The following is a 27,242-nucleotide window of genomic DNA, read 5'->3' as shown; positions in this document are numbered from 1 at the left end:
TGAAGAAACTAATACACAATTTACTCCTCCCACAGAAGTTGTTTAAGAGAATACACGTCAGAAACACAGGTGTAGACAGGAAGGAAGGCAGTGTTGGATGGAGTATTACATTTGGTCGGAAAGCGTCAGCCTCGATTTCTTTTTTATTACCAAATAAAGACACATTCTCATTAGAACAAGGAGAGTAGGTGTTTGTCCTTTATCATAATGTAAAAATTTTCAGAAACAAACATGGGTTGTTATATGAGTTAGTGCTGGATTTTATTCAATGGAAAGGTCTTAAGCTTATTAAAAAAATTCTTTTTTTTTTTTTTTTTTTTTTTTTAATTCTTAGGGTACTTGCTATAAATATCGTTTTTGCTGTAGGTGGTCTCAGAAACATTGAAGACCAGCTCTGTGGAAGCAAGATAACAGTTGCCTTCAGAGATAGTATTGTCATTCATTTTGGGGACTCAGTCAAAAGAAGGGTAGCATTTAAAAAAATGATTATCATCTTCAGCTAAAAATCATAGTGGTTGTTGTAAGATACACCTGTCTTCCTATGACTTGGAAACATTACTAGAAGAACATTTTAAACTTCACTTTCTTCTTGGTTCAGAAAAATAAAGGTAAAAGAGAAACAAGAGGGACTGGGGATTTAATTGTAGCATGATTAAGTTTAGTAATGATGAATATGGAAGAACTCAAGGAACGGAGCATTTATTAATATAAATACCTTTTAAATGTAATGAATGTAAGTAGGCACCCCCCCAAAAAAGAAATGAAAATGGCTATGTGTGTTCAAAAATGATCACTGTCACTAAGAATCAAATAAATGAAACTTAACCATACTTTTTTGCCTATCATATTGGCAAAGATCTGGGTGGTGTAGTGAAAGTTAACTTTTTAGATCATTTAACATATTTAAAATTTTATGATTATCCTATATTAACTTCAAAGATTGAAAAAGGTCTAAAACCTAAGCTACCTAGGTCTTTAATCTATATATCTGATTTGTAGGTAGAAATAGTTTTGTGTAATCAAGGGAGTAGTGATGCTAGAAACTGGCAGAGTATATTTCCTAGACCAGTTAGCAAACTAGGTCAAGGGCTAGGTTTAATTCTAGTAGCCACTAATTTGCTGCATGTCTTAACAATCTCTGTGCCTCAATTTCTTGTCAGAGCCATATTTCATTTGTTTGTTTTTTGAGACGGAGTCTTTATCTGTCACCCAGGCTAGAGTGCAGTGGCACCGTCTTGGCTTACTGCAACCTCTGCCTCCGGGGTTCAAGTGAGTCTTGTGCCTCAGCCTCCCTAGTAGCTCGGATCACAGGCATGCACCACCATGCCCGGCTAATTTTTGTATTTTTAGTAGAGACAGGGTTTCGCCATGTTGGCCAGGCTGGTCTCAAATTCCTGACCTCAGGTCATCTGCCTGCCTAGGCCTCCCAAGGTGCTGGGATTACAGGCGTGAGCCACCACGCCTGGGCCCAGAGCCATTTTTCTGTTGCTTAGACCAGAAATCTTGATTCCTATTTCTTTTACTGCTGTCAAGAAATTTTGTTCAGAATGTATTTGCAATCTGCAATCTGACCATTTCCCTCTGGCCATCATGGTCCAAGCTACCATCTTAACTTGCCTGGGTTAGTGTAAATTGCCTCCTTGTTGACCTCCCTGCTTCCAGCCTTGTCCTTTTTGACACAAGAGCCAGAATCTGATTTACAATATGTGAGCCAGCTCATTTCTCTGCTTCAGATGGTCCAGAAGAGTTTCCTTAGAGACAGCCATTATCTCCTTAAAGGGAAATGGATGTTTGAGTACCAAGAACTGGATAACTAAGAAGGGGAGGAACCCCAGGATCAGTTCCCATCTCATGCAGAGTAAATGCCAAACTCCTTTTCACCCCAGTTTCATTTCTCACCATTGTCCTCCTTGCTTACTGAGTTCCAGCCACACGCATCTCTTTGCTGTTCCTTGAAGACTCCGATAGTCTCTTTCCTTGTTGTTACCTCAGCCTAAAATGCTCTTCTTCCAGGTATCTGTATGATTAATTCCCTCCTTCAGCCCTTTGTTCCTCCGAAGTACCTTCCCTTGGCTACCCTGTATAAAATAGCCACCCCTCCCCTTTGCAGTCTATCCCCTTACCCTTGGTTCTTCTTCATAGCATGTACTTTTTATTGTCTGTTTCATTCCATTAGTGTCAGGACTTTGTTCCCTGATGAATGACTGCCCAGCAGTTAGGCATTCAATAACTATTTGTTGAATGACTCAATGATTTCCATTTTCCTAGTGGCTTCTTCCTCTGCGTAGATAAATGTTCAGGCCACCCTTGTTCTTTAGCCTGTCAAAGATGAACACTGCCTTCCGTGTACCAAATGTTTCTACAAAGGTGATCTGTGGGCTTCTACCCTGTTCTCACTGCCCAGATTTTTCTGTTGCATTATTCTTTACCAGTCATGCAAGCGAATCTGTTTTCTAAGTAACTTTTCTGTGTTTGGGACTAATGCTTTCCTTTTCCTGAATTTGGTATCATTATGTAAATATGTTAACAGTTTGGCACTTACTCCTTCATTCAGCTGGCAAATAATTATTGCAGCAGATACTGTGAGCCAGGCTGGGGTGCCAGATTGTATGCTAGGGCTTAAAGAGGTGGCGAGCTGGCATTTCCCTGGAGGAGCTGATGGCTCAGTGGGTGGTTGGAAGTGCCAGCAGTTGGGACAGGCAACTGCTATAATGAACGCAGAGGGAGTTGGAACACAGAGATGGGTCAGGCAGGCCTGTTCCAGAGGATTAGGAATCTCAGGGGTGTGCAGGAGTTTGTCAGGTGAGGAAGCAGGCAGAGGCTGCTGTGAGGGGAAGGAATAATGTGCAGAAACACAGAAAGCTTTGCTTGTTTACAGAAGCACAAGTCAGTGAGTATTGGTGGAGCGTAAAGTACAGTGCAGACAGTGATGATGGACGAGGCCATAGTAGTTAGGTGAGGGCCAGATCCAGTTTTTTTTTTTTTTTGAAACAGAGTCCCACTCTTTCACCCAGACTGGAGTGGGAGTGCAGTGGCACAGTCTTGGCTCACTGCACCCTCTGCCCCCCGGGGTGGTAAAGCAATCCTCCCGTTTCAGCCTCCGAGTAGCTGGCACTATAGGTGCCCACCACCACGCCTGGCTAATTTTTTTCTTTTTTTTTTTTTTTTTTGAGATGACGTTTTGCTCTTGTTGCCCAGGCTGGAGTGCAATGGTGTGATCTCAGCTCACTGCAACCTCCGCCTCCTGAGTTCAAGCAATTCTCCCGCCTCAGCCTCCCGAATAGCTCAGATTATAGGCCTGTGCCACCACGCCTGGCTAATTTTTGTATTTTTAGTAGAGACGGGGTTTCTTCATGTTGGTCAGGCTGGTCTCGAACTCCCGACCTCAGGTGGTCCGCCCACCTCAGCCTCCCAAAGTGTTGGGATTACAGGCGTGAGCCACTGCGCCCGGCCACGCCCAGCAAATTTTTGTATTTTTTGTAGAGACAGGGTTTCGCCATGTTGCCCAGGCTGGTCTCCAATTCCTGGACTCGAGTGATCTGCCTGCCTCGACCTCTTAAAGTGCTGGGATTACAGGTGTGAGCCACCGTGCCTGGACCAGATCCAGATGCTTCTAAAGGACTGTGTGTTTACTATATAGAGTGAGGCTGCTATCCTGAAGCCCATGAATTTGGGGGTGTGTACCTGTCTACACGTGAACAGAGGCATGTAGGAATGTAGCCTGCAAGGTTTTTCCCTGTTGCAAGCTCCCTCCCTGAGGCAGGGAGAATTCAGAATATTTTCTACCATGTGTTAATATATTTTTGTGCAGATTATTTTCTCCTTTGGATTCTAAGTTCCTAAAGGGTGGTGAGGTTTAAATTTTATGTATCTCCTACCTCCTCATGTGTACATTGTGAGATAGATGCTCATTTAAACTTTCTAGGCAGGGTGCGGTGGCTCATGCCTGTAATCCCAGCAGTTTGGGAGGCCAAGGCAGGTGGAATCACCTGGGGTCAGGAGTTTGAGATCAGCTTGGCCAACATGGCGAAACCCATCCCTAAAAATACAAAAATTAGCTGGGTGTGGTGGCGTGATCCATCCGCCTTGGCCTCCTGAAGTGCTGAGATTACAGGCGTGAGCCACCGCGCCTGGCCAAACTTTCTTTAAACAAATAATGACTACATCACTATCTGTAGCCCTGCTCTGTTTTTTTGTTTGTTTGTTTGTTTTTGAGATGGAGTCTCGCTTTGTCGCCCAGGCTGGAGTGCAGTGGCGTGATCCAGGCTCACTCACTGCAAGCTCTGCCTCCTGGATTCATGCCATTCTCCTGCCTCAGCCTCCTGAGTAGCTTGGACTACAGATGCCTGCAACCACACGCGGCTATTTTTTTTTTTTTTTTTTTGTATTTTTTAGTAGAGATGGGGTTTCACCGTGTTAGCCAGGATGGTCTCCATCTCCTGACCTCAACTGATCCGCTTTAGCCAGGATGGTCTCCATCTCCTGACCTCAATTGATCCACCCGCCTCGGCCTCCCAGAGTGCGGGGATTACAGGCATGAGCCCCAGCCCTGGCCAGCCCTGCTCTGTTTTAACCTGTTACTTTCTCATAACGTTTCACCCTTTTATCTGCCCCATCCCTCCCTTCCAATTTCTCTGTCAGGCAGATTAAATTCAGCAGAAAAAAAAAAAAAAAAAAAAAGGAATACTTTGTTCCAGGAGGATTTGTTGTTTGTGCTGTCAGATGCCAGGTCCTAATGGATTTAGAAGAAGGTTGGGTTGGGACTCCTTCCTGAGGCAGCCTTACTTACCTTTGCATTCTGTGTGCCTGTCTCATGATAGGTGCTCAATAAATGTTTGCTGAAGGAATCATCCTGTTTATTGACAGCAAGATTAAGCCTGTGTTTTCATAGTAAAACCTGCCTACTTTCCTACTTTGATCTCCTATAGTCTCTCCTTTCTATGCTCCAGACACATTATTAAACTCCTTTCCGTTCCAGCGGTACTTCCAGATATTTCTGCTGCCTAGAGTGCCCTATCTCTTGTCTGGCCAACTCCCATACCTTTTTATAAGACTTAACTCTCCCCCTTTCTGGGAAACTGATTGCTCATTAACCCAGGTGGAGTTAGTTACTTCTTCCTGTGCCACTCCATCACCCAGGCTGGAATGCAGTGGCATGATCTCAGCTTACTGCAACTTCCGCCTCCCAGGTTCAAGTGATTTTCCTGCCTCAGTCTCCCTAGTAGCTGGGACTACAGGCGTGTGCCACCATGCCCGGCTAATTTTTTTGTATTTTTAGTGGAGATGGGGTTTTACCATGTTGCCCAGGGTGGTCTTAAACTCCTGGCCTCCAGTGATATGCCCACCTCCAAAGTGCTGGGATTACAGGCATGAACTATCACTCCCAGCCCTTGTATACATTTTTATATTGAAGTTTGTTCAGCCTCCAGACAGCTTGGAAGGTGAAGACAGACCTCATCCCTTTCTGTCTCCATCCTCATTCTTTTCTGTGTTTTGCCTGGTGCCTGGCGATTTTGCTGAATGGATGGCTTGTTAATTACTGTAGGAAGGCATGATATGACAATCTGTAAGCACATCTGAGTAAACTCTAACGATTTTTAACATTCTCTACTCAGCCTAGACTAGGCCTTTGTACAGGTGCGTATGTGAGTGGGAGTCTGTTTCAGAACTGGTAGGTAGAAGCAACATCTTTTGTAAACTTGCAAGGTTAGAAAATTCATTTTTACAGCCGGACATGGCGGCTCATGCCTGTAATCCCAGCACTTTGGGAGGCCAAGGCGGGTGGATCACCTGAGGTCGGGAGTTCGAGACCAGCCTGACCAACATGGAGAAACCCCATTTCTACTAAAAATACAAAATTCCCCGGGCGTGGTGGCCCATGCCTGTAATCCCAGCTACTCGGGAGGCTGAGGCAGGAAAATCGCTTGAACCTGGGAGGCGGAGGTTGCAGTGAGCTGAGATTGCGCCACTGCGCTCCTGCCTAGGCAATGTAGCAAGACTGTCTCAAAGAAAAAAAAAAAAGAAAATTTATTTATTTATTTTTATTTATTTAGTTTTTGAGACGGAGTCTCGCTCTGTTGCTCAGACCAGAGTCTCACCCTGTCACCCAGGCTGGAGTGCAGTGGTGAGGTCTTGGCTCACTGCAACTTCCGCCTCCCAGGTTCAAGCAATTTTGCTGCCTCAGCCTCCTGAGTAACTGGGATTACAGGCATGCACCACCACACCTGGCTAAGTTTTGTATTTTTTAGTAGAGATGGGGGTCTCACCATGTTGGCTAGTCTGGTCTCGAACTCCTGACCTCGTGATCTGCCCGTCTTGGCCCCCCAAAGTGCTGAAATTACAGGCGTGAGCCACCGCACCTGGCCCAGAAAATTTATTTTTACTTGGAAGGGTTTTGAGGAGGCTAACAGTACAGTCAGATCAGTGGTTCTCTACCAGGCATAGGGAACTTGGCAAGAGGAATGACTAGAGGCCCTTGTTTGTTCAGAGCTTCAGGCAGAGATGAGGGAGTCTCCCTGAGACTGGTAGAAGGGAATGGGAAGTGATGAAAGAGAAGGGTTCCTGCTGGGGGAGCTGACATACTATTTGTTAAAAATGACCTAAAGCACATAATAATTCAGTTCTGTTGACCCTACTGTCTTCTCTCCAGACACTGCCCTAGCCATCATGGAGGTGGCCGAGGTGGAAAGTCCTCTGAACCCCAGCTGTAAGATAATGACCTTCAGACCCTCCATGGAGGAGTTCCGGGAGTTCAACAAATACCTTGCATACATGGAGTCTAAAGGAGCCCATCGTGCAGGTCTTGCAAAGGTGATTATCCTCAGATGCTTTAAATGAAAAACAATCACTTGGCCTTTAATTATGTTCTTAGTTTCCACGATGTGGGACATTGTTTCTGAAGGAAGAAATTTGCAAAATCTTTGTTCTTGTTAATCTATGTGGAACATTTGATTTCTTCAAATAGTAATTATCTTATTTTTCCTTTAAGTATAACTATTCATACTAGGTTGTCTTCTAAGGCTTAAAAAAAAAAATCAAAACCAACCAAGGGTGGCTCATGGAAACCACGGAGATCCATGTATGGGTTTCAGAGGTGTGAGAGTATTCATAGTTTTTGTCAGTTTTTTTGTAGACAACAATTATTAACCTGAAGGTTAACCACAATTTCTCTCTCGTGTCCTTTTTCTTCCCTTCTATGTTTTTTTCTTTCTTTCTTTTTTTTTTTGAGACGGAGTCTCGCTCTGTCGCCCAGGCTGGAGTGCAGTGGCGCGATCTTGGCTCACTGCAAGCTCTGCCTCCCAGGTTCATGCCATTCTCCTGCCACAGCCTCCGGAGTAGCTGGGACTACAGGCACCCGCCACCGTGCCCGGCTAATTTTTTTTTTGTATTTTTAGTAGAGACAGGGTTTCACCGTGGTCTCGATCTCCTGATCTCGTGATCCACCCGCCTCGGCCTCCCAAAGTGCTGGGATTACAGGCGTGAGCCACCGTGCCCGGCCTCTTTCTTTTTTTTTTTTGAGACAGAGTTTCGCTCTTGTTGCCCAGGCTGGAGTGCAACGGCGTGATCTCTGCTCACTGCAATCTCCACCTCCTGAGTTCTAGTGATTCTCCTGCCTCAGCCTCCTGAAGTAGCTGGGATTACAGGTACCCGCCACCATGCCCCGCTAATTTTTTTGTATTTTTTGTTGAGACGGGGTTTCACCATGTTGGCCAGGCTGATCTTGAACTCCTGACCTCAGGTGATCCATCCTCCTCGGCTTCCCAAAGTGCAGGTATTAAAGGCGTGAGCCACTGCGCCCGGCCTCTTTTTTTTTCATTAACACTTATTGATATATTTTATCATATAATAATACCATATAATGCATCCATTTAAAGTGTGCAATTCAGTGGTTTTGAGTATATTCACAGAATTGTGCAATCATTACCTCTATTGAATTCTGTAACATTTTCATCATCCCGCAAAGAAACTTCATATGCATTAAGCAGTCATTCCCCATTCCCTGCTATCACCCGCAGCCCATAGGCAACCACAAACTGACTTACTCTCTCTCTTCATTTGCCTATTCTCTTTTCTTTCTGGTTATTTGTTCAACAAATGTGGAGAGTGCCTGCTATGTGCCAGACACTATGCCAGGTGCTAGAGGTAGGGATGTGGGGGAGCAGAACATACAATGTTCCTGCCCCCATGGAGCTTACATTCTAGTGGTAGCATCTTAGAATGATGAAATAAGGACATTTAAGCACAGATCCAAAGGATAAAAATAAACCAGTCTTTTCAAGATATGGGGACAGAAAGAATAGCAAGTCCAGCGGCCTGGAGGCTGACCTGTACTTTGTGGCTGGGAGGAATAGGAAGGTGGTCAGTGGACTTGTCTGGCTATAGTAAGGCATTTGGGATTTTAAGTGTAGAGGGAAACACTGACAGGCTTAAAGTGGGAGAGGAAGATATGGTGGCTGTTTGTTTCTTTCTTTTGCTATTTTTGGGACATTATTTTGAATAGATCACGCTGGCTCCTACATGAAGAATGAATTGGTGTTGTGGGGGCAGAGCACAAATAAAGCACCTTGTCTGGGATAGTTATATTTATCTAGTGAGGAGCCAGTGGTGACCCAGACCAGTGAAGATGGGAGAAGTTGTCTTTGGTCTGGATATGTTTGAAAATATCATCTTATCTTATTCTTACAGGTGCCAGATAATATTCTTAAAAAAAAAATGGTAGGGACTTAAGCATTGTGGGTGTAAGCGACATGCCTGAGTCATAGGGGTGGTCAGTGAGGTGCTGAGGACTGCATTGCACATTTGCATGCATAGGTTCAAAGTAAGATCTTTGAGAGAGAGAGATCCACTATATAATATAATTCATCGTCCAACTTGAGATGGTTTGTATGTCCCTTCTATAACGTAAGTCTATTTTAATTAAAAAATTTCCCATGGAAGAATATATTTCATTGCACTTATTTCAATTTATTATTGTTCTAAATGTTAAATTTATAATCTGGGTTTCTGTAGACTTGTCAGTATCACTGCATAAATCCCTGAGCCCTGACAGAGCCTACTGCCAGGCTGAACCACTCGGTTGCCCTTATGTAAAGGGTTCTCCTTGAAGTCCCCAGCTATGGAGATCAGATAACATGGAAAACAGAAGATAGTTGAGGAGAGAACTTCCAGAACTATTGGGATTGGTGTTCAACTCCTCCTGCAAATGGACCTGATGCTCCTTGTAACCCACTACTTTACTGTTTCTGGTATCTGCGCCCCGAGGCCTGTAATTAGGTTGTGTATTTTTGTTGTTGTTGTTCTTTCTTTTTGAGACAGAGTCTCACTCCGTTGCCCAGGCTGGAGTGCAGAGGCACGATTTCAGCTCACTGCAACCTCTGCCTCCTGGTTTCAACCTATTCTCCTGCCTCAGCCTCCTGAATAGCTGGGATTACAGGCGTGTACCACCATGCCTGGATAATTTTTGTATTTTTAGTAGAGACAGGGTTTCACCATGTTGGCTAGGCTGGTCTCGAACTCCTGACCTCAAGTGATCCGCCTTCCTTGGCCTCCCAAAGTGCTGGGATTATAGGCACGAGCCACCATGCCCAGACATGTATCTTGTTAAAGTTCATGCCCTTCCTAGAAAATTTTTTTGTTTTTGATTTTTTTTTGAGATAGAGTCTCATTTTGTCACCCAAGCTGGAGTGCAGTGGCATGATATTGGCTCACTGCAGTCTGGAACTCCCAGGTTCAAGCGATCCCCCTCCCTCAGCCCCGCAATTAGCTGGGATTACAGGTATGCACCACCATGTCTGCCTAATTTTTGTATTTTTTGTAGAGCCAAGGTTTCACCATGTTACCTAGGCTGGTCCTGCACACCAGGACTCAAGTGGTCTGCCCGCTTTGGCCTCCCAAATTGCTGGAATTATAAGCATCAGCCACGGCCCCTGGCCCCTTCCTAAAAATGTTTTGAAATTTGGGAATATTAAGTTGAGTGAAAATTAATTAGGGGTGGGTGAGAGAGAGAGGAAACAAGATAAAGAGAAAACAAACGGAAACTAAAGCTTTGTAATGACTTTCTCAGATGAGCTATCCTTAGTTTAACTTCTTTATTGGGTTAGCTCATCAAAAAAAAATCTCGTCCCATTCCATTTACCAACTTAGAAAATCTGGCCAGGAAGTCAACATCTTCTTCCTGGTCAATGCTGAAAAACCCAGCAGACTGTAAAACTTGGCACAAAGATTCTACTAGTTTCATTTTATCAACAGGGTCCATTCCTTTATTTACAACTTCAAATAAACAGTCACATGCTTCTAAAAAAAAAAAAAAAAACTCATTTGGGCCAGGTGTGGGGCTCACTCACGTCTGCAATCCCAGCACTTTGGGAGGCCGAGGTGGGCGGATCACTTGAGGTCAGGAGATCGAGACCAGCCTGGCTAACATAGTGAAACCCTGTCTCTACCAAAAATACAAATTTTAGCCGGGCTTGATGGTGGGCGCCTGTAGTCCCAGCTAATCGGGAGGCTGAGCCAGGAGAATCACTTGAACCCAGGAGGCGGAGGGCAGAGGTTGGGGATAACCATCTCTTCTCTTCTCTGGGCTCTGAATGCAGCCCTTTGTCCTGTTCTCTCCCACTTTTGTTTCTGGAAGACATGTACTGTGTTCCACTGAGATTAGTAGAGTGTCCTGTGAGGTAGGGTGGCATGTTCAGTAACTTTAGAAGAGGAAACAGCAGCTACCCTCACAAGGGAGCTGCATGCACACAGAGCACACCTGCGTCGCTGTCTTCATTATGTAACTGAATAAAGTTAATGAGAACTATGATTACAAAACACACCTGAGTCCAGACCGTGCCTCATTTTTAAAATTGAGACTCATTGACAAAGTTGGAGACATTAATTTACTCAGTCCTGTGATAATTTCCTATTACTCATTATTAGGAATACAACGAACTGTTTCAAATCATTTTTGCCATCTTTGACGTCAAGTCACATCAGCTCAGTTTTACTTACTTTCCCTCTTGTTCTGGAAGTTGCAGTAGTAGCATATGTATAAAACTGTACCAAATCAAATCATATTATAAAAATCAAGACTGCATTAATGAAGCTGGTTTGCTTTGGGGGCTAGTCCTGGGGAACCGAGCCACCCATGATGTTCTTTGTTAATGCACTATTTTTTTTTTTTTTTGAGACAGGGTCTTGCCCTGTTAGGCTGGGTGGTGTGATCGTGAGTCACTGCAGCTTTGACCTCCCAGGCTCAAGCAAGTAGCCTCCCAAGTAGCTGGGACTCAGCCTCCCAAGTAGCTGGGACTACCCACGCCTGGGTAGTTTTTTTTATTTTTTATTTTTTGTAGAGATGGGGTCTGCTGTGTTACCCAGACTGGTCTTGAACTCCTGAGCTCAAGTGATCCTCCCACCTTGGCCTCCCAAAGTGCTGGGATTACAGGCTTGAGCCACTGTGCCCGGCCCGTTAATCCACTGTTGACAAGATTTAATGAATTGGTTTTAATTTATGATTTGAAGAAATTGGTCGAGTAGGTCCAACAGTAGTGACTTTAGCTTCAGATGACAGTCTTAGTTTTTCTCTTTCCCATATTTTAGATTCGTGCTTTAAATTTAACATTTATTTTTTGAGTGGAAGGTTGGACACTTTGTCTACAAAGTTGATGGTCAGGTTGGGAAAGTGAAAAGAGTGGCAGTCTCTTCACATGTAAAACTTGTACTGTTTTTGTGGAAGGAGATTATGATGAACTTTTTTTGTATATGAAGTGGGTGAAATTGGTCCCCAACAGAAATCTGAACATAGATTGTCCTGGACTGTAGCATATGCACATCATGCAGTTTTATGAACAGCCTAGAGAGTGCAAATAGCTATCTTTGCTCACAAGGTGAAGAAAGATTGTAAGCAGCACCACTCTTTCTCTTCCTCCTCCTTGCTCACTAGGTAGATGGTAGAAATTGCAATTTATTTCAAGGCAAGTAGTGCAAATGCACATTTTAGCAGAAAGTTTCTCAGGGAATAGGGGCCAGGCTGGGTTTGCGGGGATGTTGATAAAAGAAGGTATATTCTGTTTTGATATAACCAGGAAGGTGAACTTCAGGAGGAAGGGCTTTCCCTCATTTAGATTCACTAAACATAAAGATTTAACTTTGGAATCTTTTAAAGACCTCAGTATGTTGTGTTTCCCTATGCAAAAAAATCTGATGTCTTAGGATTTCAAATTATAGTTAAAATAAGATTTTTGTTATAGAGCTGAACTTCTGAAAATATATTCCATTCGAACTCTTTAATTTAAATGAACTTGTACAGAAAAAGCACAAGGTTATATTTGGATTTTCGTAAGTTTATTGTGTGCCTTCCTTCTCTGTCTTTAGAAAATTGCTGCAAAATATTTTATAGGCAAGCAACTTCCTTTTTTCTTCTTTTTTTTTTTTTTACAAAACAGAAAGACATTTAATTCTACACATAATATTAATTTTGATTGTGGATATCTTTATTGCTAATGAAGAGCCTGAATAAATCTATGTTCCATTCTTTTATTATTATTCTGGCTTATTTCTGAGGAAAAAAGTTCGTTTTTATAACATTCTTAAATACAGTGCCCCTCCCCTTTCAATATGTCAAGACAATGTAGTAAGGTTATTCATATTCATATAGTCTGGTTGTTCATATTCTTTTCAAATATTGAGTGTGGCTGGACATGGTGGCTCACGCCTGTAATCCCAGCACTTTGGGAGGCCAAGGTGGGAGGATTGCTTGAGCCCATGAGTTTGAGACCAGCCCTGGCAACATAGCGAGACCACATCTTTTCAAAAAAAAAAAATAAATAAATAAATAAAAAAGGCCAGGCACAGTGACTCACGCCTGTAATCCCAGCACTTTGGAAGGCCGAGGTGGGTGGATCACTTGAGGCCAGGAGTTTGAGACCAGCCTGGCCAAATGGTGAAATGCTGTCTCTACTAAAAATACAAAAATTAGTCGGATGTGGTGGTGCACCTTTGTAATCCCAGCTCCTCGGGAGGCTGGGACACGAGAATCACTTGAACCTGAGAGGCTGAGGTTGCAGTGAGCCGAGGTTGCTCCACTGCATTCTAGCCTGGGCAACAGAGTGAGACTCCATCTCAAAAAGCAAGCAAGCAAACAAACAAAACATTAACTGAGTGTAGGGGCATGTGCCTGTAGTCCTAGCTACTTGGGAGGCTGAGGTGGGAGGATTTCTTGAGCCTGAGAGGTCCAGGCTGCCGTGAGCTGCGATCATGCCACTATACTCAAGCCTGGGCAACAGAGTCCCTGTCTCAAAAAAAAAAAAAAAAAAAAGTTACATAAAATAATGAGGATGTGATTTCAGTAACATATACTATGAATATATATGTATCTATTTTATTTTATTTTTAAATTTATTTTTATTTAGTTTTTTTGAGACAGGGTCTTGCTCTGTCACCCAGGCTGGAGTACAGTGGTGTGATCTTGGCTCGCTGCAGCCTTGACCTCCCGGGCTCAAGCAGTTGCCCCACCTCAGCCTCTTGAGTAGCTAGGACTATAGGCGTGTGCCACCACACCTGGCTAATTTTTGTATTTTTTTTGTAGAGATGAGCTTTCGCCATGTTGCCTAGGCTTATCTCGAACTCCTGAGCTCAAGTCATCCTCCGGCCTCGGCCTCCTGAAGTGTTGGGATTACAGGCGTGAGCCACTGTTCCTGGACAGAATTCTCGTTTTAAACGAACATACCTTGGAGGATATAAAATATGTAGTATCCTTATATTGCTGATGAAAATTAAGGTAAAATTGACAGGTCACTGTGAGGTGGTTTTATTTTTTTTGAGCTAACAACTCTCACTTATAAGCTGTATAGCATTGGCCAAGTTACTCATCTCCTGACCCCAAGTTTCTTTATCTGATGACGCTTGACTTGAGTTTCACAGTTATAGGTACATGTAGACCTAAATGTGAAAGATAAGACTTTAACGGTCTTAGAATATAAAGTAGACCGTTTTTATGTCCTCGAGTAGGGAAATTTTTTTTTTTTTTTGAGATGGAGTCTCGCTCTGTCCCCAGGCTGGAGTGCAGTGGCACGATCTGGGCTCACTGCAAGCTCTGCCTCCTGCCTCAGCCTCCAGAGTAGCTGGAACTACAGGCGCCCACGACCACGCCCGGCTAATTTTTTATATATTTTTTTTAGTAGAGATGGGGTTTCACTGTGTTAGCCAGGATGGTCTGGATCTCCTGACCTCGTGATCCACCTGCCTTGGCCTCCCAAAGTGCTGGGATTACAGGCGTGAGCCACCGTGCCCAGCCTGACCTTGTCTCTTAAAAAAAAAGATTGGAGGGCAAGTTACAGGATAAGAGAAGATATTTACATGCTCTTGTGCACACATGCTCTCTCTCTGTCTCTCTCTCTCTGTATATGCCTACATATATACATGCACATTGAAGAGTATTCTCCTTGGATATATAAAAGAATATATAAAAGACCTATATACATTAATAAGAAAAAACCCAACAGTGCAATAGTAAAATGATAAAGAGACTTGAATAAGTACTTTATAAAAGAGAGTATCAGTGAGCTGGGCGCGGTGGCTCATGCCTGTAATCCCAGCACTTTGGGAGGCTGAGGCGGGTGGATCACTTGAGGTCAGGAGTTCGAGACCAGCCTGGCCAACATGGTGAAACCCTGTCTCTACAAAAATACAAAAAATTAGCTGGGCGTGGTGGCAGGCACCTGTAATCCCAGCCACTAGGGAGGCTGAGGTAGGAGAATTGCTTGAACCCGGGAGGTGGAGGTTCTAGTGAGCTGATATCGCACCACTGCACTCCAGCCTAGGGAACAAAAGAGAAACTTTGTCTCAAAAAAAAAAAAAAAGTATCAGTAAGTTCAGTAAACATACGGATTGAAAGTTTTCTTTCTTCATTTATTTGGAAAATACAGATAAAATTCACACTTGAGTACCATTGTACACTTAACAGAAAGACTAAAGGTTAAATGATGGACAGTATTAGGTGATGATGAAGATGTGGAGGAATGGGAACTCTCGTATGTTGCATTTGGGAGTGCAAATTCGTACAACCACTTTGGCAACAGTTGGCAATATCTATGAAATTTGAACTACACGTATCCTATGTGTCAGTAATTTGATTCTTAGAGGTGTCTGTGTATGCATGGATGTTTTTAGAGACCCATGTGCATATATGCACTAGAATATCTGTACAAGAATATTAATAGCATTATTTGCAATAGCCAATAATTAGAAAAAGCCACATGACCACCAATGGTTATCAGTTTGTAAATACATAAATATTTATAAGACAAAATACTGAGTAGGAATGAAAATCAATGAACTTCAGCTACATAGGCTGTTACATTTATTTATTTATTTGTTTATTTATTTATTTATTTTGAGACAGAGTCTCACTCTGTCACTCAGGCTGTAGTGTAGTGGTGTGATCTCAGCTCACTGCAACAATTCACCTGCCGCAGTATCCAGAGGAGCTGGGATTACAGGCATTGACCACCACACCTGGCTAATTTTTGTATTTTTAGTAGAGATGGGGTTTCACCATGTTGGCGAGGCTGGTCTTAAACTTCTGACCTCAGGTGATCTGTCCACCTTGGCCTCCCAAAGTGCTGGGATTACAGGAGTGAGCCACCGTGTCTGGCCTAGGCCATTATGTTTAAATCTCACAAAATATGAGTGAAGTATGAAAGATAAACCTCAAGTAGTATATACCGTAGGGTTACATTTTTATATGTTCGCAAAACTGGTGTATAGGTATGCATATAGAAGCATAAAACTAAAGCCCAGCAATGAAGTGATTGCCATAAACACCATAATTGTGGTTACCTCTTGGGCAATAGGGAAGATGTAGTTGGAAAATGGCGCTTGGAGGGCCTGTGTCGTGTCAGCAATATTTTGCCTCTTACACCTGGGCAGTAGGTCGTTTGGTGTTTGCTTTGTAGTAATTCACAGAGCTGTGTGCTTGCGATTATGCATTTTCTACATGTGTGCTGTTTTTCAATAAAAAACCTTAAAAAGATTTTTTAAGGCCTGGCACGGTGGCTCACGCTTGTAATCCCAACACTTTGGGAGGCAGAGGTGGGTGGATCATGCTGTCAAGAGATCGAGACGATCCTGGCCAACATGGTGAAACCTCATCCTATTAAAAATACAAAAATTAGCCGGGCATGGTGGTGCAGGCCTGTAGTCCCAGCCACTTGGGAGGCTGAGGCAGGAGAATCGCTTGACCCCGGGAGGTGGAGGTTGCGGTGAGCTGAGATTGGGCCATTGGAGTCCAGCCTGGACAACAAGAGCAAAACTCTGTCTCAAAAAAAAAAAAACAGTTTGTTTTAAAATAATTAAAACAACTTCTAAAGGTGGTAAAGTGGCCAGGTGCAGTGGCTCATCCCTGTAATTCCAGCACTTTGGGAGGCCAAGGCAGGCAGATCAGTTGAGCTCAGGAATTTGAGACCAGCCTGGGCAACATGGCGAAACCCCATCTGTAACAAAAATAAAAAGAAAAAAAAAAGAAAAATTCCAGCAATAGATCATGAATTACTTCATGACGTTGTACGTTCTATTTTAATTTAATTCAATTTATTTATTTATGAGACGGACTGTCACCCAGGCTGGAGTGTGGTGGTGTGATCTTGGCTCACTGCAGCATCCACCTCCCGGGTTCAAAGTGATTCTCCTGCCTCAGCCTCCCGAGTACCTTGGATTACAGGTGCCTGCCACCATGCCCAGATAATTTTTGTATTTTTGGTAGATATCGGGTTTTACCATAGTGGCCAGGCTGGTCTAGAACTCCTGGCCTCAAGTGATTTACCCATCCCGGCCTCCCAAAGTGCTGAGATTACAGATGTGAGCCACCATGCCTGGCTATTACCTTCTAATTTTAAATCCTATCAATATGTATTTTTGGTCTTAATGTTTTCTGGATCTTTTCACTCTTAGTAATTAAGTACTTAAATACTACAGGCAAACACTGGTGTGCTGAGGCACCTTATACTGGCATTTGAGAGTTGATAGTGCACATCTCTTCCCAGCTGCTTATGTAGTGATGTCACGTTGGTAGGTTCAGATTGGCCATGGTGGGAGTAATATACCGTGGAAACAGGTAAAAGCTACAAATCAAGGTTTCCTCCACCTTTCTGGAAAGCTGGTTATTAAAGATCTACTAGCATACCACTGTGCTATCACCATATTGTGTGAGAAATCTATTAAGAATATAATGTTGGCCAGGTGTGGTAGCTCATGCCTGTAATCCCAACAATTTAGGAGGCTGAGACGGGTGGATCATGAGGTCAGGAGTTCAAGACCATCCTGGCCAAGATGGGGAAACCCTGTCTCTACTAAAAATACAAAAATTAGCTGGGCATGGTGGCAGGCGCCTGTAATCCTGGCTACTTGGGAGCCTGAGGTGGGAGAATCGCTTGAACCCAGGGAGGCGGAGGTTGCAGTGAGCTGAGATTGTGCCACTGCACCCCAGCCCTAGTGACAGAGTGAGACTCCGTCTCAAAAAAAAAAAAAAAAAAAAGAATATAATGTTGACTATATATTTACGTATTTTTCTCATAGTAATATAAACAGCACATAGTTAGGGACTTAGATCATATTCAATAAAGATGAACTTCTTTGGGGAAGAAATTATTTATGTAAACATAATTTTGTCTTTTTTTTGTTTTTCCTGAGATAGAGTCTCGCTTTATCACCCAGGCTGGAGTGCAGTGGCGCGATCTCGGCTCACTGCAACCCCTGCCTCCTGGGTTCAAGCGATTCTCCTTCCTCAGCCTCCCGGGTAGCTGGGACTACAGGCACGTGCCACCACGCCCAGCTAATTTTTGTATCTTTAGTGGAGGCAGGGTTTCACCATGTTAGCCAGAATGGTGTTGAACTCCTGACGTGGTGATCTGCCTGTCTCGGCTTCCCAAAGTGCTAGGATTACAGTTGTGAGCCACTGCACCCTGCCAATTTCATCTATTGAGAGGCAGGTTAACATAACCACTCGGTGTGAATTCAAACTGTTTTAATTAGAATTTCAGCTCAAGTAGTCTTTAGCCATTTTAACTTCAAATTATTTTACTTCTGTGTGTCTTTCAATTTTATCTTTAAAATCAAGATGTTAATAGGACCTACTCAAAATGAGTTTAATACAAGTACAGTGTTTGGGATAGTGAGTACTCAATAAATTTTGCTATTGAATAACATCATATTGCTTTATTGCAAATATTCATCTTTTTTTTCACATTTGTCATAGAGAGACTGAGAAATTCTTCAGTTGTATTTTATCAGAATACTTAAAACCTAAATTACTTGGAGTATTTTCAAGATGATATTTTATTTCATTATTTTTAGGTGATTCCTCCTAAGGAGTGGAAGCCAAGACAGTGCTATGATGACATTGATAATTTGCTCATTCCAGCACCAATTCAGCAGATGGTCACAGGGCAGTCAGGACTCTTCACTCAGTACAACATCCAGAAAAAAGCGATGACTGTGAAGGAGTTCAGGCAGCTGGCCAACAGTGGCAAGTGAGTAGAATCAGTTTGCTATTTCTGTTTCCTTCAAAGATTTATGTAAATATGTTAAGAAACAAAGTAGACACAGGAGCTTATAAATGAAAAGCAGGAGTCTCCCATGCAATTTTTCACCCTTCATTGAACTGTTTCTGTTTTCTGTTCTTTAGGTGGTTGCCTGAACATTTGACTTAAAGAAATTGCTCTTTATTTTATTATCTCATTCGTAGTAGCTATAAGTGGAACTTCTTATCCTATAGTTGCCATGAGTTTTTGATTCTACACGATTCATGTTTGTTGGGCAGTTTTTTTGGTGTGTGTTTGATAATGTTTAAGCCTTAAATGATTTATATGTATTAGAAGATTAGTACTTTTAAAAGCAAACCTTCAGTGACTTGAAAGGCCACCATTGCATTAGTTATTTATTGCTGTGTAACAAATTATCCCAAATTGGCCAGGCACAGTGGCTCATGCCTGTAATCCCAGCACTTTGGGAGGCCGAGGCAGGTGGATCACCTGAGGTTGGGAGTTCAAGACCAGTCCAATCAACATGGAGAAACCTCGTCTCCACTAAAACTACAAAATTAACCATGCGTGGTGGTGCGTGCCTATAATCCCAGCTACTCAGGAGGCTGAGGCAGGAGAATTGCTTAAACCCGGGAGGCAGAGGTTGCAGTGAGCCGAGATCACGCCATTGCACTCCAGCCTGGGCAACAAGAGTGAAACTCCGTCTCAAAAAAAAAAAAAAAAAAAAAATTATCCCAAATCTTAGCTGCTTAAACCAAGCCATAATTTCTGAAGGTCAGGAATCTGACCTTCAGATTCTGCCTCAGGGTCTCGTGAGGTTGCAGTTAGCATGTTGGCTGGGCTACAGTCATCTGAGCGTTCAATTGTGGCTGGAAGATTCTCTTACAAGAGTGCTCTCCTTTCATAGCTTTTCATGGGGTCCTCAGTTCCTTGTCATATGGACTGCTCTTCATGTCATGGCAGCTGGCTTCTCCCAGAGCAAGTGATCCGAGAGAGACAGCAAGAAGGAAGCCACATGTCTTTCCTTGCCCTGTTTCAGAAGTGACACACTGTCACATCTGCCATATTCTGTTTGTTACAAGCCAGTTGTTAAGTGTAGCCTACACTCAAGGGGAGGAGAATGAAGCTCTACTTCTTGAAGGGAGGAGTGTCAATGAATTTGTGGGTATATTTAAATGTTGTCACAATTATTATTGTTAAACTTCTTTTAAAAAATTCTGATATGATAATTAAGGCCCCAGATGAAAGCATAAATCTTACAAAAACAAACCTGAAAGACCAACCAAAAATCATAGTTTCCGAATTCCCTGGTTGGGTGTGAATGAGATTAAGACTTTGGATGAATGTAGGTATCTTCCTTTAGAAAAATTATATTTGACATTGTAAGCACATGATGCTACTTGAAGACTCTTATTTCTGCATGTTAAATTCCTACTGTGGAACATTCTGGCTATTCCAAAGAAATTGAAAATTTTATGTTTAATATAGTTTGAATCATTTCTTTTGAATTTTTTGGGTAGGTATTAATAGAGTTTTATTCTTTCAGATCTTATTAATCGAGAACATGAAACTTTCAACAAAGATTGGAAGCATTTTCTTTTGAACTCTTCCAGAATTCTTTTATAAGTGCAATGCTGTTGATGCAAGATTGCAGAGGCAATTAAACCTGTTTACGAGTATAAACTATTGACTGTTTTCTGTTACTATGTTTTAGTGCCCATTTCCAGTGTCCCTCTTAAAGTGTTAATTGAATAGGTTAGGTCACTGAGTAATAACTCTGCTTGGCTCCTTTGATATTTCAAGGGATAATTTGTACTTAAAAGTAATCAGATTATACTTACTAAAAACTATTGTTAATACTCTTGATAATTATCAGAACTGCCATAGGAAAGGTACAAAGTGCTATGAGGTTTCAAAGGAATACAAGGCTTCTGTGGTTGTTCGTAAGGAATGCGTAATTTCATTTTGTAGGCACTGTTGAGATGGATTTTGAAGGATGGTCAGAAACATTTCTACCAGTTACAAAAGTAATATGTGCTTATTTAAAATTTCAAAAATAGGCTGGATATGGTGGCTCACACTTGTAATCCCAGCACTTTGGGAAGCCGAGGTAGGTGGAATGCTTGAACCCAGGAGTTCGAGACCAGCCTGGATAACATGGCAAAATCCGGTCTCTACAACAAATACAAAAAATTAGCCAGGCAGGTGGTATGTGCCTGTAGTTGCAGCTACTCAGGAGGCTGAGGATTGCTTGAGCCTGGGAGGTCGATGCTACAGTGAGTCGTGATTGCACCATTGTACTCCAGCCTGGGTGACAGGGCGAGACCCTGTCTTGAAAAAAATAAATAAAAATTCAAATATAGCAATATATAAATTTAACTCTAAGAGGCAATCATTGTTAGTATTACTTGGCAATTCAAAATATTATTAAGACTTGAGCCTTTAAGTTCTTTCTTCTCTTGTTATAAAGAAACTTTGATCATCCTCTCTAGCCCATTTGATTATTTCAGCATGGTATCGGTTTTCTACTTCGAGATAATTTTACTGAGTACAAATTTTATACATATCTCTGTTAAATTATTACTCTACTGGCTTGGTTGTAGATTTACACTTTCTGAAGATAGCCATTCAGGTGACATTGTTTTGTGTATCACTGTGTACACAGTGCTTGGTATAGTATCTGGGATATGGTAGGTGCTTTTTCAAATGAATAAATAGTGTTACAAAAACTAAAATCCACTTAAAATGGGATAAATTTTTAGGCAAATTGTAAAGATTTACTTATTAACAGAATATACATTTCTTGACATTCTGGGGTTTAGAGATGATTTAAAAAATTTTTGGTTTTTTTTTAGTTGTAAAATGTAACCATTATGGGAAATTATTTGAAAAATTATTTCTAGCTTTAATTTTATTTCTTTTGAAGTTAATTTACGCTGGGTACAGTGGTTCACACCTGTAGTCCCAACACTTTGGGAGGCTGAGGTGGGAGAATTGCTTGAGCCAGGAGTTTCAAGACCAGCCTGGTCAACAAAGTGAGACCCTGTCTCTAAAAAAAATAAAAAATTAACATGCATGGTGGCATGTGTCTGTAGTCCCAGCTACTCAGGAAGCTGAGGCAGGAGGATTACTTGAGCCTGGGAGGCCGAGGCTTCAGTGAGTTGTGATTGCACCATTGCCCCCGAGCCTGGGTGACAGAGCAAGACCTTGTCTCCAAAAAAAAAAATAAAAAATAAAAAATAAAAAATAAATAAAGTTAATTTGTCTTTTGATTTGGACTAGTTTCATTATAATTGTTGTAATGTTAAACAACTTTTGAAATTCATATTTTTTTGTATTTCTTCTGCCAGTTTCATGTAGAAATTTATTTCAAATGCCAAGGAAATGGATTTCTAAGCCTCCAGAACCAGTGCTCTTACTTGTCAACACAGAGCTGTGCCAGGATCACCTGATTGTGGAATGGTCATGTTATGAGATTAATTTTTGTTGGAGACAAGAGGTTTTCTGCTGGTCTGTCTTTTTTTTTTTCTGAGACAGAGTCTCGCTCTGTTGCCCGGGGTGGAGTGCGGTGGCGTGATCTCGGCTCACTGCAACCTCCGCCTGCTGGGTTCAAGTGATTCTCCTGCCTCAGCCTCCCGAGCAGCTGGGACCACAGGTGCGTGCCACCATGCCTAGCTAAATTTTTTATATTTTAATGGAGATGGGGTTTCAACATGTTGGCCAGGCTGGTCTCTAACTCCTGACCTCTGATCTGCCCACCTCGGCCTCCCAAAGTGCTGGGATCTTTCCATTCATCTGTTTTTTTCTTTAGCACATGACCTGGCATTGGTACACCATCTATAATGTACTTAGTCTTAGCAGTAGAGAAGATGACATGCTCATTTGGTTGATAATGCAATGTAGTCCAAAGAAAACCTAGAGATTTCTAATATAACTGTAATATAAAAATTTATAATGGTAGGTAATATGAATAACATTACTGATGTGTACTTTCCTCTAGGCACAGAGCCACGTGCTTTCCATAATTATCTGATGGAGCCCTCACAACAAGCTTCCTGTTTTTATCCCTATTTTTTTAGAGGAAAAACTGAGTTCCAGAGAAATTCAGCCCCTTGTCTAGGGTTATGTGGCTTATGAATGGAAGCCTCAGTTTAAACATGGGTAGCCTGGCCCTGGAACTCACCTTTTAAGAACTGTACTGCAGTGAGTGAGAGGTTCTGGGTAAGAAGATACGGTTGAATCAGTATTGGGCAAATTTACACTGGATTTGTGGAATAGCTGTGATTGTCCATTAGGAAGGACAGTCCATTAGAAGGACTCTGATCAGGTACTAGCCAAGTCATTTATTTTGTTTAGAATTAATATTTGTTTAATATATTTAAGGATTTTAGAATTTAACTTCAATGGACAATACCAAACTTTATTTTTCTTAGAGTTATGAATTTTAAAAAATTGATACTGCACGTGCCTGTTAATTCCAGCTACTCGGGAGGCTGAGGCAGGAGAATCGCTTGAACCCAGTAGGCGGAGGTTGCGTTGAGCTGAGATCATGTCACTGCACTCCAGCCTGGGTGACAGAACAAGACTCTCAAAAAAAAAAAAAAAAAATTTGTTACTGATTGAGTACATAGTGATAGATTGGTCTTGGTATATGGTGTAAAGCAGATTAGGGCTTCAATTTCCAAAAATCTTGAAAGTTTCTGTAGAAGTCCTAATAAACAGCGTCTCTGCTATCTTATCCTTTCTGATTATTTTGTGTTTTGGGGCAGTGGTCCCCAACCTTTTTGGCAAGGGACTGGTTTCATGGAAGACAATTTTTCTATGGATGGGGGTGGCGGGATGGTTTCGGGATGAAACTGTCCTACCTCAGATCATCAGGCATTAGGTTCTCATAAGGAGTGTGCAACCTAGACCCCTCACATGCACAGTTCACAACAGGTTTCATACTCCTATGAGAATCTAATGCCACTGATCTGACAGGAGGTGGAACTCAGGCAGTAATGCTCACCTGCCACTGACCTCCTACTGTGCATCCCGGTTCCTAACAGGCCGCGGACCCGTACTGGGGATTGGGGATCCCTTCTCCGGGGAATAGGAATGTACACCTGTCTCTGTCACCTGACTCTGACCTTTAGTTAGCTTGCTTAGCTTGTGCCTGGAATTCCCAATACTACTGGAACCTACTAGCAGAAGTGGTGGAATGATGACAGATTAATGGTGCTTTCATGCTAATCCTTTTTATTAAAAACATTTTTAAGGCTGGGCGCAGTGGCTCACGCCTGTAAATCCCAGGACTTGGGAGGCCGAGACAGGCGGATCACCTGAGGTCGGGAGTTCGAGACCAACCTGACCAACATGGAGAAAGCCCATCTCTACTAAAAATACAAAATCAGCCAGGCATGGTGGTGCATGCTTGTAATCCCAGCTACTGGGGAGGCTGAGGCAGGAGAATCCCTTGAACCTGGGAGGTGGAGGTTTCAGTGAGCCGAGATCATGCCACTGCACTCCAGCCTGGGCAACAAGAGTGAGACTCTGTCTCCAAACAAAGCAAAACAAAAATATTAAAAAAAAATTTTTTAATTCTTTAGAAAATAGAGAGAGAGTCTCACTACCTAGGCAGACCTTGAACTCCTGAGCTCAAATGATCTTCCTGCCTTGGGCTCCCAAAGTGCTGGGATTACAGGTGTGAGCCACCACACCCATCCCATGCCCATCCTTTTTGTTTTTGACTGTGCTTTAGATTCTAGTGTTCTGGGCAAATTCAAATTGTTCTATATTTTAAATACACTTGTTAAATTAAGTTGTTTGGTATTTTGAATACAGTTGTTACATTATTTGGTATTCTTGTTACACAGATAACTAGTTTGGAGTCCCCAGTATAGTGAGTGTAGATGTCGGTTATTCTATAGTCAATCTAAAATGTCCTGTATGCTTTATAGGGATTCTACTACTGCTAAATACCTTTTTAACTTTGCTTCATTATATTCTCATTTGTTTCTTTCTTTGCTTATTTTCTTCCAGAAGAAACATTGGTATTCCTTTTTTGTGGTAAGATTATTGTTCAAATTCCTAATAATACAGAGAAGTAAGTGCTTTTCTGTAATTTCTATGTGAGAGATAACCATTAATATTAATAATTTGGCGTACATTTCTTTCTGATGACTTAATATACAATTACAGGTTTTTTTAAATGTGAATAGGATATAGTATACACACTGTTATGTAACCTGATTTATTCACTGTGGATAGAATTTGACGTCAGTATCTTGAAAGATCTATCTTGTTTTATATTCTGTATTTTTTTAAGCTAATTACTAGATGATGGATATAAACTTGTGTTTTCAATTAATGCTGCAGCAAACATCCTGGGTCAACTGTCATTGTACACATCTCTCTGTTGTTAGGGTGCATTTCTACATTTAGATTTTGGGTCAAATATATCAATTTTTAAAAAGCTTTTTATATGTGTAGAAAAATTATATGCTGGAATGGTTTTGCCAGTTTATATTCCCACTCTAGTTGTCTAAGAGGTGTCACTATTTTCTTGCCATTAATATATTCAGCATTTACCAATCTAATAACTGTAAAATATCTTATTTTAACTTTACTTTCTTGGATTTTTAGCGAGATTATTGTTTGTCAGTGTTTCTCTAAGTGTTATGTCGTTTTTATATAAATATGTAAAATTTCTTAGCGTAGTTTAGTTGATTAAAGATTTTAAAATTACTTTGAAAGCTAAAATAATGACTTTTAAACTACTGTTCTGCTTCTGTTGTTGTTTTCATGAAAGTAGTTTTCTAATAAAATGTAAAGTGATACTGAGTTATTTAGCAATCTTAAGAATATTCAGATAGCTATGTAAATCAGTTTGTATGTTTACTTGTTAGATTTGACAACACGCAGTATTTGCGTTTTGGTAGGATTTTGTTTTAGAAAGTGATTTAAATCAATTTAGTGGGAAAAACTCTAAAACTGACTTACTGGTTTGTACTTTTTTGTCATCTACCTTTTACAGATATTGTACTCCAAGATACTTGGATTACGAAGATTTGGAGCGGAAGTACTGGAAGAACTTAACTTTTGTGGCACCCATCTATGGTGCAGATATTAACGGGAGCATATATGATGAGGTACATTCATATTTACAGTGAGTTTTGTAAAGGATCATTGGATGTGACAGTTTTGTTACCATTTAAGCAGTTTAGAAGTGTTCTTTTGTTGTGCTTTTGGGTGATCCATAATTCCTCAAAGGACAACAGGAAATATTCAGTAGGATTTCCGCTGCTGGTATTTTTCAAACTGAAGCTAGATAATTGTACAAATACCTGAAATTGTTCAGTAGTAACATGGTATGTGGTTATCTGGCTGATCTTTTCATTACATTAAAACTTTTTAAAGCAAAAATACATTATAAAAATGTTTGGAAAACAGGAAATATGATCCATTATACTGACACCTTAAAGCAGAAGCAGTATTTTAGATATATTTTTCCAGTACTTTCCCTCAATCATTAAAAAAAAGTTATATTTGAACAGTCTTGTATTGTCCTTTTTTTCACAAACAAATTGTAATCATTTTTTTCTTTTTTTAAAAAAGTACATGTTATTACAGTCTAGCCGTTTTAATGGGGGCGTAATTCATTGGTTATATTCTAATTCTTTTTGCCTTTTCCTGATATTTTAAAACCCTAATTCTGAAAGTTCTTTGTCTTTTGAAACCTTCTATGCTCTCTCTCATTATTTTCTTTTTTAATTTATTTTATTATTTCTTGAAATTTTTATTTCAAAACATACGGGGTCTCAGTATGTTGCCCAGGCTGGTCTTGAACTCCTGAGCTCAAGAGATCTAACTGCCTCGGCCTCCTAAAGTGCTGGGATTAGAGGTGTGAACTACCAGGCCTGGCCTGTTATTTTCTTCCGAAAAATTTCTTATCTGCCGAAAGGTGGAACTAGTGCAATGCACACCTGGATACCCTTCACTTAGGTTCACCAGTACAGGTTAAGCATCCCTCATCCAGAAATCCAAAATCCAAAATGCGCCAATGAGCATTTCCTTTGAGCATGACCTTTGAGCATCGTGTTGAAGCTCAAAAAGTTTGGGATTTTGGAGCATTTTGGATTTTTCAGATTAGGGATGCTCAGCCTGTAAGTATAATGCGAATACTCCAAAATGGGGAAAAATCTGACATCTGAAATACCTCTGGGCCCAAGCATTATGGATAAGGGATACTTGATCTGTAGTTAATATTTTGCCGTATTTGCTTAATGTTTCTTCCTGTCTCTTTATCTCTGTTTCTGTCTTTCTTTCTTTGATGTATGATGCAGCCATCACGATAGTTCACCCTGAATTATATAAGTATGTATCTTTTAATTACAAGAGAGTTTAACATTTATATAATATTATCTAGTGTATAGACCATATTCAAATTTTCCCAGTAATGTTATAACTGCCCCCCGCCGCCCTCCTTTAAGGATTCAGTCAAGGATTCCCCTTTGTAACTAATAAGTGATCTGTGGGGTATACTAAAATATTAGGTGACTATCTGTCCCCAACAGCCTTTCATTCGGTGGATTTGGCATCTATGATTCATTAATAATCCTTGCCTTAATTCCATTATTATATTATTTTAAAACCTTTTTTATTTTGAAATATAAAACAAGCTAGAAAATGCATAGAACATAAACCTAGAGCTTTATGAATTATTGTAAAGTGAACACCTGTGTA

General features: G+C 41.3%; 1 protein-coding gene across 9 annotated transcripts in view; it reads left to right on the top strand.

The window, feature by feature from the left end:
* Positions 1–27,242, top strand: part of KDM4C (lysine demethylase 4C) — a 416,633-nt gene that overhangs the window by 27,802 nt on the left and 361,589 nt on the right. For all 9 annotated transcript variants that reach the window (XR_009210974.1, XR_009210973.1, XR_009210972.1 and 6 more), the window contains exons 2-4: positions 6,650–6,810; positions 18,331–18,506; positions 25,534–25,648. Coding sequence is in view for 6 of the 9 variants with exons in the window: in XM_032138252.2 (XP_031994143.1) it covers positions 6,650–6,810; positions 18,331–18,506; positions 25,534–25,648 (452 nt within the window). In the remaining 3 variants the exon portion in view is untranslated. The remainder of the gene's footprint in view (positions 1–6,649; positions 6,811–18,330; positions 18,507–25,533; positions 25,649–27,242) is intronic.

Source organism: Hylobates moloch, unplaced genomic scaffold (assembly GCF_009828535.3).
Source record: "Hylobates moloch isolate HMO894 unplaced genomic scaffold, HMol_V3 SCAFFOLD_19, whole genome shotgun sequence".
Classification (NCBI taxonomy): domain Eukaryota; kingdom Metazoa; phylum Chordata; class Mammalia; order Primates; family Hylobatidae; genus Hylobates; species Hylobates moloch.
This window is presented reverse-complemented; position numbering and strand designations above follow the sequence as displayed.